This window comes from Oncorhynchus keta, chromosome 19 (genome assembly GCF_023373465.1).
Source record: "Oncorhynchus keta strain PuntledgeMale-10-30-2019 chromosome 19, Oket_V2, whole genome shotgun sequence".
Lineage (NCBI taxonomy): Eukaryota > Metazoa > Chordata > Actinopteri > Salmoniformes > Salmonidae > Oncorhynchus > Oncorhynchus keta.
This window is the reverse complement of record NC_068439.1, coordinates 52053509-52064504: the sequence shown is the minus strand read 5'-3', so window position 1 is coordinate 52064504 and position 10996 is coordinate 52053509. Positions and strand designations below refer to the sequence as shown.

Sequence of the window (10996 nt, the reverse complement as noted above, 5' to 3'; positions counted from 1 at the left end):
AGATTATTTCACTTATAATTCACTGTATCAAGTGGGTCAGAAATGTACATACACTAAGTTGACTGTGCCTTTAAACAGCTTGGAAAATTCCAGAAGATTATTTAATGGCTTTAGAAGCTTCTGATAGGTAAATTGAAATAATTTGAGTCAATTGGAGGTTTACCTGTGGATGTATTTCGAGACCTACCTTCAAACTCAGTGCCTCTTAGCTTGACATCGTGGGAAAATCACAACATATCAGCCAAGACCTCAGAATACTTTTTGGAGAAATGTCCTCTGGTCTGATGAAACAGAAATATAACTGTTTGGCCATAATCACCATCATTATGTTTGGAGGAAAAAGGGAGAGGCTTGCAAACAGAAGAACACCATCCCAACCGTGAAGCACGGGGGTGGCAGCATCATGTTGTGGGAGTGCTTTGCTGCAGGAGGGACTGGTGCACTTCATAAAATAGATGGCATCATGAGGAAGGAAAATGTGGATATATTGAAGCAACATCTCAAGACATCAGTCAGGAAGTTAAAGCTTGGTTGCAAATGGGTCTTCCAAATGGACAATGACCCCAGGCATACTTCCAAAGTTGTGGCAAAATGGCTTAAGGACAACAAAGTCAAGGTATTGGAGTGGCCATCACAAAACCTCAATCCCATAGAAAATGTGTGTGCAAAACTGAAAAAATGTGTGCGAGCAAGGAGGCCTACAAACCTGACCACCTTACACCAGCTGTCAGGAGGATTGGCCAAAATTCACCCAACTTATTGTAGGATGCTTGTGGAAGTCTACCTGAAATGTTTGACCCAAATTAAACAATTTGAAGGCAATGCTACCAAATACTAATTGAGTATATGTTAACTTCTGACCCACTGGGAATGTGATGAAAGAAATAAACGCTGAAATAAATTACTATTATTCTGACATTTCACGTTAAAATAAAGTGGTGATCCTAACTGAGACCTAAGACGGAATTGTTCTCGGATTAAATGTCAGGAATTGTGAAAAACTGAGTTTAAAATGTATTTGGCTCAGGTGTATGTAAACTTCTGACTTCAACTGTATTTTGTAACCTAAAAGCTGGTTCTATAGTTTGTTTCCACACTGAGGCTTATCAGCTCAATCCTGTTAGGGGAACATCAAAATCATGACAACTAAAATAAACTAACTCTTCTGTTCCAATCGGTCTTGCTCCAGTCCAAAACCTGGCTACAGACCCCTTCACTGAAGAAATGTGGACTTGGTCACGTCACGAGAGTTTAAGCTATAACAATTATTTTCCCAGTAAATTGTGAAATCTAATCATGCATAATGGAGGGTTGAGCTGTCCTGTCTTAAAGCATTTGGCAGTGATGTACTTTGACTAAATGGAGCCTATTCTAGTATTGTACTCTATCAGCATGATCAATCTGGTTTTCATGACCTCCAAGTGACAGTATTGAGGAACTGCAATTATGGAATAAGGAATTCTACAAAATGGTGTCTGTAAAGCACTGTCACACCTTCCTGTGGAATCCGGAGGAATTTTCACTTCCTCATTGGTGGAGAGAGGACAATTGACTTCTCACTGTTTGTTACTTTACCCTGAAAAGACTCAAATGAAAGTGTATGCTAGTGAATACAGGACCCTTCAGAACTGATTCTAATATTGGTCCTGGACATTTATTTGTGTGTGGGATGATTCTTTTGAATCAATAAAAGTTACTTTTTCCTTAATGTAGTTTATTACAAGACTATTTATAAAAGTACTACCTGCTTACACACAAAACAAACAACAATGACATCACCAGCTGAACAGAGGAGACAAGCTGAGGAAGCCACTTCCAGCTATTGCAGTAGAGATTGACTACATAGCAGTTGGTGACTCGATGGACTGATCTACCAATTATAATGCCAGATTTGCAGAACAGTCCGTCTGCAGTTGCCAACTGCAATGTAACACTCAAACGCGCACATTGAGGAAAATCGGTGCTGTTGAAGGTCAAAGTTTCATGAGGAAGCGCAGCACCAGGTCCCTGAGAGCGGTACGGAGTGGCTCGTTGTCGTCACACACAATGTGTGTCCCGTCCTCCTCCAGCTGGATCAGGGTGTCCTCGGCCTGCAGGTGCAGAATGTGGCCGTCTGCGGTCTCCTCTACCTTGACCTCCGTGATACCGTGCTGGGAAGGAAGAGAAAGGAAGAAGACCGCTGAGCCTGCATATATGAAGGACACCGAAGTGCAAGGCAGAAGCTCTCCTGAGCCAATTGGTAGCTTGGAGGGAGAGCTATCACCATACTGTTTACATGAACCCCGTCTCTTAAGATATGCTGATGACAAAGGAATAGGGGAAAGGCATACACATATGTAATCAGTGTCCAATGCTTTGAAGGTGTCCCACTCACCCAAAATAAATGGACACATCCACTGATCATGTGACATTATTTATTCTTATGTTTAGACTCAATAGCGCATTGAAGCCAAATTAAGTCGGTTAAGATGGCATCTCATGGCAGAAATAACATGCGCAGTTTGAGCTATTCCAGGAAGTGATGTTGCAGGCTTGCTCAGTGCTGCCCCCTCATTGAGTAACTCAAGTTGAAGTCCGACCAGGGTACTGCAGGCTGCCATCAGCAACTATATTATCCTTATAAACTCCGTGTTCGATTCTAAAATAATCAGTTCAAGGACATACATCTGGTGTATTAGAAGCAACTACTGGTACCGTGATTGTCTTTGAAAAATGTCTTTATTTACACAAAGATTGTCATTTTTTCATTCACTATAATGGGGGGCCCTGTTTCCTACAAGCAATGACTGCAGTACTGCGGTCGGCCTTTAACCTCCATGGCTTCAATAAGAGGGGGAAGTCGTTCTCCCCTGTTCTCACCTTGTGTAGCATGGCTAAGAAGGCTTCCAGGGGTACAGCTCCACTGAGCAGGGGTTTGGGGGCCAGCACTTCTGGGGGCTCCTCTACTACACGCTTCCTCTTCTTACTGGGGGGCAGCGGAGGGGGCTTGGGGACTGGCTGGAAGCACACAGACAAGATAGTTAGTGGTGTATACATCACAGCTTTGCTGCTGATACTAATGAATTTTCCTTTCATGGCAATTTACTTTTTCAACACGTAATTACGCACACACACACACAAAACCTACACTCACACTGACCTGCAACGTATGCTTGTTATCCTTGGACTGCAGAACTGCGGACACAGTTGCTACAGAGATGCCAGGTTTGATCTCAGAGGGCACTAGGGATTTGGCCAGCTACAGAGGGTAGGGGTTTAGAGACTGTTAGACAAAAACCTAAACAACACCCTAATGTTCCATATAGTGCACACTACTTTTGGCCAGAAGAGGTTTATATATATATACAGTGGGGCAAAAAAGTATTTAGTCAGCCACCAATTGTGCAAGTTCTCCCACTTAAAAAGATGAGAGGCCTGTAATTTTCATCATAGGCAGACTTCAACTATGACAGACAAAATTAGAAAAAATGATGGTGGAAAATATGGTCAAATGTTTTCTGAAAGTCTTCACAAGGTTTTCACACACTGTTGCTGGTATTTTGGCCCATTCCTCCATGTAGGTCTCCTCTAGAGCAGTGATGTTTTGGGGCTGTTGCTGGGCAACACGGACTTTCAACTCCCTCCAAAGATTTTCTATGGCGTTGAGATCTGGAGACTGGCTAGGCCACTCCAGGACCTTGAAATACTTCTTATGAAGCCACTCCTTCATTGCCCGGGCGGTGTGTTTGTGATCATTGTCATGCTGAAAGACCCAGCCACGTTTCATATTCAATGCCCTTGCTGATGGTAGGCTTTGTTACTTTGGTCCCAGCTCTCTGCAGGTTATTCACTAGGTCCCCCCGTGTGGTTCTGGGATTTTTGCTCACTGTTCTTGTGATCATTTTGACCCCACGGGGTGAGATCTTGCGTGGAGCCCCAGATCGAGGGAGATTATCAGTGGTCTTGTACGTCTTCCATTTCCTAATAATTGCTCCCACAGTTGATTTCTTCAAACCAAGCTGCTTACCTATTGCAGATTCAGTCTTCCCAGCCTGGTGTTGGTCTACAATTTTGTTTCTGGTGTCCATTGACAGCTCTTTGGTCTTGGCCATAGTGGAGTTTGGAGTGTGACTGTTTGAGGTTGTGGACAGGTGTCTTTTATACTGATAACAAGTTCAAACAGGTGCCATTAATACAGGTAATGAGTGGAGGACAGAGGAGCCTCTTAAAGAAGAAGTTACGGGTCTGTGAGAGTCAGAAATCTTGCTTGTTTGTAGGTGACCAAATACTTATTTTCCACAATAATTTGCAAATAAACTCATTAAAAATCCTACAATGTGATTTTTGGGATTTTTTTTCTAATTTTGTCTGTCATAGTTGAATTGTACCTATGATGACAATTACAGACCTCTCTCATCTTTTTAAGTGGGAGAAATTGCACAATTGGTGGCTGACTAAATACTTTTTGCCCCACTGTAGCTAGCCCCGATTTCCAGGCTTCTTCAAAACAGCAGAGTGATGGACGAGACTTAGCAGTATAGAAACGTCAGACAAGTGTGTTGCAACAGGGCCTACCTCTGGCAGCAGCTGGATGCGTTCCCAGCGGCGTCTGAAGGGCAGGCCCAGCACAGAGCAGCGGCGATAGGGCATGGGAGGGGGCTGCAGCTCCAGCATCAAGTCTGAGCGGTGGGACTGGGCTGGTGGGGGCTGGGTGTACTGCTCTGGACACACCACATGGAGAGGCTGGGAGGGGAGGTTATGTGCAAAAAGGTAGAGGAAGAATGCATCCAAGGTGAAAAAAAGCAACATTACATTATACATGTATAATTGTGGTTGATTTGAAAAAACTCAGTATCTCTTTCACTTTAATTTTGAACTCAACATAGATTCAGTCACTTAAAAAAATAAAAATAAAAAGTTCCAGATATTGAGTGAATTGAGTACCTGGACCTCCTTGAGCAGCTTGGAGACCTGGTGGAAGTTGAGCCGAGTGTCAATTGGGCAGTAAACACACTTCATGGCTAGGGGCTGGTAAGGGGCTAACGCATCCAGGTAGGAGAAGTCTGGTTCTATGGGAGTAAGATAACCATTTCAACAGTTAATTTATTAGATCACATATTTTAGGCACAGACAGGCGCCTTGGGACCATGGAATCTTGCGTTTTGTTTTATATTGTCTACTAATTATATTTCTTATAGACCACAAAGCTTTAAGGGCAGGTCAAGTCTCTTGTGACAGACTATCTAGCTAGCACAAGATTAGGAACACGGTACCATGGCTGGCAACTTTCCATGTTCTGGTACAGTTGTACTCACCAGTGAAGATTATAGTGTTGAGGCTGGATTTGCCCCACAGTTCCATGAAGTGCACCACGTCCCCGAAGCGAAGAGATGGGTGTCCGGTGAACACCACACACGGTTGCCGGAACTCACTGCTGAAGTCGCCATGGATACTGGGGTAGTGCTTCAACTTGTTCGTCTGAATAAGCTGAAACATATATAGAGACACAAGTGTCAGAGATAGGCCAACATACAGCTATATTATAAAGAACATTTTGGTTAAAATGTATAAAGTTATGATAGATTGAGTAAGTCAAAGATGCAAATGAAATGCACGGTGCAATGTAATTTCATATGGCAGCAACTCTCTTTAAAACTAATGAATTTAAAGACAGAGCCTTACCTCAGCGTGAGGGAAAGGAGGTTCTGGAAGGTAGACCTTGGACTGCTTATTGTGACAAAGCCTGTTGGACGTGTAGGGAGAAGGGAAAATACTTATCTCCAGGGGCAAGTTTGCTACCAAAAGTAATTTTTTGTTTAACCCAGGTTAACCTTTTTTACAGGTTTGTCTTATTAAGATTATTATTATTTTTTTTTAATAATAATAATTACAAGAAAGAGATGGCAAGGTGAAATCTACAGACAGCTCAAAAAGCACTGGTCATAGAAAGAATATGCTAGAAGAATTTGAATTCTATGGCTCTGGAACTCACCACTCTGCGAAGATTTGTGAGAACTCCAGAGAGCTGTTGGCGACGGGAGAGATGAAGTAGAAGGGGGTGGAGCCTAGATTGGCATTCTCTATGAACTGATAAAGACACTCCAGAAGATCATAGATCACCCCCGAGGAATAGCATGGCACCAGCACGTTGCCACCCGCACGGATCGTCATGGCTACAAGCACAACAGACAGTTTGGTCCGACACAACGTCATAGGTCAACCTGTAGTTAGCTTTCTGTGTACCTGTCTAAAAGCAAAGATTAGGTAATTGCACTGTTGATGGAGCAATGGACACTGATGAAAGCCAATGACCATAGGAGTTGGCAAGACACTACAAACAGATCTGGGAACAGGACACCACATACCTAGGTTACTGCAGAAGTCCCCTAGCATGCCATCTGGGTTGGCGGTTGGCATCTGTGTGAGGCCCGTCAGAATCAGAACGTCACTGTTCTTTAGGGAGCTCTGATCCATGGGCTGTGGATGTGTGGTGAGGAGGGAGGAGCCAGAGACATACGAAACCTTCTCATAATGTGATTGGATGATCCAGTTAGAGCTACCCAATGAGTAACCAGAGCTCAGGGGTGTGACCTGCACGGCACCAAACAGCTCCTGGAGAGAGAAATTATAAAAGTTAGCTTAAGTTATTTGGTGAATTAGTGTGTGTGTTTGAATTATAGTGCACAAGACGGATCTCTTACCACTTTCTGCGAGTAGCCCACGAGCTGCACCTTGCTGAGAGCAGAGTTGACATCCTGCATACTGTAGCATCTCTTCCAAGTCGACACTTCAACAGCATCCTTCAGCGGGCCAGGGAGCAGCCTAAACAGACATTCAGTCTCTATATTAAGGGTCTTTCATCTTTTCTTGCCCAGGGACCCCCATCATCTTAGCAAATAAGGACAAGTAATCAACATTTTAAAATGAATAGATTTGGTAGATAGTTTCATTATTTTGACCTCCCCACATTACAATTAGAAGAAATGTAAACTCTAACATTCCTTTCTAGCGAACAGGCTAACTCCAAACTGGAGAAGTACATTTCCTAAAGAAAATGTGTGTGCTTGCTGGCTTAAAAAAAAATTTAAAAAACATATTTATGATATTGAAATAAGTTGCAGTAGTGGTAGTGACTGCTTAAGTAATGTTAGGGACTGGTTATAGCTGTGAAAGTAGTTAGACGGAGAAATGTATTGACTGACTGACTGGCTAATTGATTGGATAGGATTGCCTGAACATGTGAAAGTTGGTTTGGTGTCTCTAGCTTGAACGGTTTAACATGTAATGGCTAAACTCAAATGCGAGCATGTCATTTATTTTAGAATGCGTTGTTTTGAACTATAATGACTCAACTGAAGCCGGGCTGGTGTGTTGTCTGCTTTGACACCTCGCTCAATCAGAAGGCTTCTCTATTTTTGCGTTTTAACGATGGCGCTGTATCACACAACACATAAAAGGTCATTATTCACGTCTTTCAAGCTCATTTGAATTGGAAGAGGTAGCTAAGGCTTGAGGCTTTACCATACATGCTAAATTAAACCAATTCTTCCACTTAAGGAAACACAACATTGCTACCGGCAAAGATGATTGAAAAATTGGCCAATCCTGCTAGTGTAACCGGTGTGAAATGGCTATTAGTGTTTCAATCGGTGACGTCACTTGCTCCGAGACCTTGAAGTAGTTGTTCCCCTTGCTCTGCCGCGGGGCTTTTATGGAGCGATAGGTAACGATGCTTCGTGGGAGGCAGTTGTTGATGTGTTCAGAGGGTTCCTGGTTTGAGCTAAGGTTGGGGCGAGGAGAGGAAGCAAAACTGTTACACGAGCATACAGTCAATACTCTGCCTGTCCCGTCTTTTCCACCTGCTGCTGGTGAGTTTTAGCTTTACTGTTGACGAGTTATTTTATCCCAATTAATGCAAATGTATATTGTTATAGTTGATCAAAGTTTATAAGAATTTTAAGTTCAGGATAGCCTGAACGTTTTAAAGTTGATCTTGTAGCTTAATTGGCTATAAGGAGTAGGAGCATTTTGAATAGCTACCACTGTTTTTCTATGCTTCTCATTCCAACCCATGTTAATTTATGCACATTTTAAATGGTTAAGCACTAGAGCAAATAGAATAATAGTAATAAATAATGAGAGTACCGGTATTCAAGAAATCTAGAATTGTGTTTCACCTTCAGCAAGCACACCTAACTAGGGCTGTGAAGACTACGTAATTACTTGTCAGACCCCCGGTTGAATACTCCTGCTCTATATGATGTTTTTTTCTCATGAAAATAGTGTGCTCTCAGTTTGTGAATTACATGTTTATCATAAATTGACATATCCTAAACTAATACATGGAGGGCATTGGTCAGGCCTGTCACCAAGCCATACCTTTGTATTTCCTTATACTTCCAGCAGGTAGCAGACTGGGCCTTGGGAACTCTCTCCATGAAGTTTACCAGCTCCTCCATCAGAAGTCTGAGGGCAGATGGGTAGAATCAGCTGGTGATATTCAAGATCCCCTTGACATTTTTTCTGGAATGTTTCCATTCTAATGATTCTAGAATGCGATTCTAAAAGTGAATTGCTAGAATCATATTCTAGAATCACTACATTTTTCTCCAATGTTGCCAACAAGTCTTTACATTCCCTGTGTTGCCGATCCTAGTGATTCTAGAATGTGATTTGCCATTTTTCTGAAATTGCTGCCAATTCTAGAATGTGATTCTAGAATGTGACAGATGATTCTAGTCACGGAAGTCACCCTCCCTACCTGCCGATCTGCAGCGTTGGTTCTGTGGCATACACAGTCCCAGTGAAGCCTGTGTGCTCGGTGATGTAAGGCAGGGCCATCATACAATGGTAGTTGGAGATCAGGATGACGTCTATGGTGGACAGGTCCAGCAGCTCTTTCTGAGTGAGGAAGATGGACAAAGACACGATAAGTAAGACTACCACATTAACTTGGGATGATGTTACCCACAGTGAATTATGAAATGCCCAGGATAATTGTATTTACAGGTTCAAGGTCTGAATTATATCCAGGTTTACATTACCTCAGGGAGACAGAACTCTGGCTGTGAGTCTACAAAGACGCGACCTGCACACTCTTTCAGCTCCTGAAGGTAAACATGTGTGGAGGAATGTTGGTCAACTCAAATTAGGAATAAATCCATAGTAGATGAAATAGACATGAAACAAAATGTGACCTCATACCTTCTCAAGGTTTATTGTGCCATCTTTAGACACCCATCCAGGAAGCTTGGAAAGCCTTGGGCTGGGAAAGAGAGAGGGTACTCGATCATCACGCCATGGCAGATGTAGGGGGAAATATGTCTTAATGGTAAATGTCTTTGTAATGTTAACCTAAGGGATTCTTTTTTTTTTGGGGGGGTATAGCCTCAATGCTAGCCTCATTGAGAACCAGGCTTTCATAAATGGGAGTCATGACAACAATGTGGTTTTCGAGGTGTGCAACGTGAGACCACCCCAATGCTAACTGCTTTGTGGCCGATGTACAGCAGCACTCTTGTGAACCACAGGCTGCTGCTGAGAGGACGGTTCATAATAATGTCCGGAACGTAGGGAATAGACATGAATAGGAACCATGTGTTTGATGTTGTGTATTTGATACCATTCCACTTATTCCACTCCAGCCATTAGCACAAGCCCATTCTCCCAAATGAAGGTGCCACCAGCCTCCTGTGTTGTGACCATCACTTTAGTCTCACCTGTGCACCAGAGGCAGTGGTAGAAACTGCAGGACAGAGGTCGTGTCCAGCCCACAGTCCAACATGATGGTGGTGGATTTGAATTTGAGGACATTGCAAGGCAGGGTGGGGTGACCTGACAGACAGTACTGAAAGAAAGAGATGCTACACACATGTTATCTCTCAACAGGCATGATAGCGAAGTTACCTCGAACAACAACAATAGCAACTTGCATAGCAAATGCAACAGAAAAACGGTCTTGTCAATAATTGGTTGCTGGCTTGTCAGTGTTCAAAAACGTGCAAATGTGTGATAACTTATTGCAGTTCGTTAACTGTTAGCAAGGTAACGTTAACATGCTAGTCATGGAAAAACAAAAAGTGCTCCCGGTATTTGGCTAACCAGCTAGCCTAGCCAAGAAGCCATATGAACTGCATTAGCATATAGTGTATGTTCATGGTAAATTCTCCTCATGTTGGATCAACTCACCAATTTCATCTTTATCGATTATAATGTAGACAAATCAAGTCTATCTACAGCATTGTGGACAATTCTTACTTTTGGACTACCGCTTTGTTGCAAGCATAAATTGTTGAATTTACCACCCCCTACAGTTGTGGAGTACCAAGTGTCCTTGCATGAAAGAGTTCATCCTTGACCTGAACACTATTGGGAGAGAGTGGCTATGCATATTCATGTATTGAGGCTCGTAGCGTAGCATCTCTCCATTGTATACAGACGTCTACAACCCTTATTCAATATTCAAGAATGTATTACAATAATGAGATGTATCCACCAATCCAAAGAAATTACAGGCGGAAGCTAAACAGCCCCCCGTGCCGCTTTGTGGTCAATAACTCCTATTGTTAGGGGACAGATATGTATCTTGACAGTATATCCATAATCTTTGGATACACGCGAAATTAGTTTGCTAACGTTACATTCATTCCATGGTGGGACGCAAATAATCTCAAACGGATTGCCTACCTACACACATATTACTACATAGAAGCCATGCAGAGAGAGACGCCAAGACCGTGCCCTGTAGCTGTCAGTCTGTAGATAGCAAATGCTTACACTAAACTAACAACTATATACGTCAATCGGTGGACCACTTAATAACAGATAGAACAACGAGACAGATATTTCACTGGATGTAAAATGTGAAGCATCCATTTGGCGTTTCCACTCACTACCAAATATGGTAGGGAGATAGCGGGCAGTTGGACAATATGGAACGAGATGAATTTGGCCGAAATTCTGCAAATTTTCTCATCGATGAAACATTTGATCTCAATACAGTATTCTGTTTCCAAAA

At 42.6% G+C, this 10996-nt stretch overlaps 1 protein-coding gene across 1 annotated transcript; it reads right to left on the bottom strand.

Annotated features, from left to right (window-relative positions):
• Window positions 1–1601: 1601 nt before the first annotated feature.
• Window positions 1602–10472, bottom strand: ints9 (integrator complex subunit 9). The gene is made up of 16 exons (XM_035793802.2): window positions 10168–10472; window positions 9699–9826; window positions 9184–9244; window positions 9024–9086; window positions 8741–8880; window positions 8359–8445; window positions 6681–6801; window positions 6345–6591; window positions 5972–6152; window positions 5662–5722; window positions 5295–5466; window positions 4924–5048; window positions 4555–4722; window positions 3140–3238; window positions 2860–2997; window positions 1602–2150 (listed from the first exon to the last, which is right to left on the bottom strand). Exons 1-16 carry the CDS (start codon window positions 10174–10176, stop codon window positions 1974–1976), a joined length of 1977 nt encoding a protein of 658 aa, XP_035649695.1. The 5' UTR covers window positions 10177–10472; the 3' UTR covers window positions 1602–1973.
• Window positions 10473–10996: the final 524 nt, after the last annotated feature.

Coding starts and splice junctions, on each gene's coding strand:
- ints9 (XM_035793802.2), bottom strand. Junction 5,049..5,294: donor CAACACTATAATCTTCACTG/GTGAGTACAACT, acceptor TTACTCCCATAG/AACCAGACTTCTCCTACCTG. Junction 4,723..4,923: donor AGCTGCTCAAGGAGGTCCAG/GTACTCAATTCA, acceptor CTCCCCTCCCAG/CCTCTCCATGTGGTGTGTCC.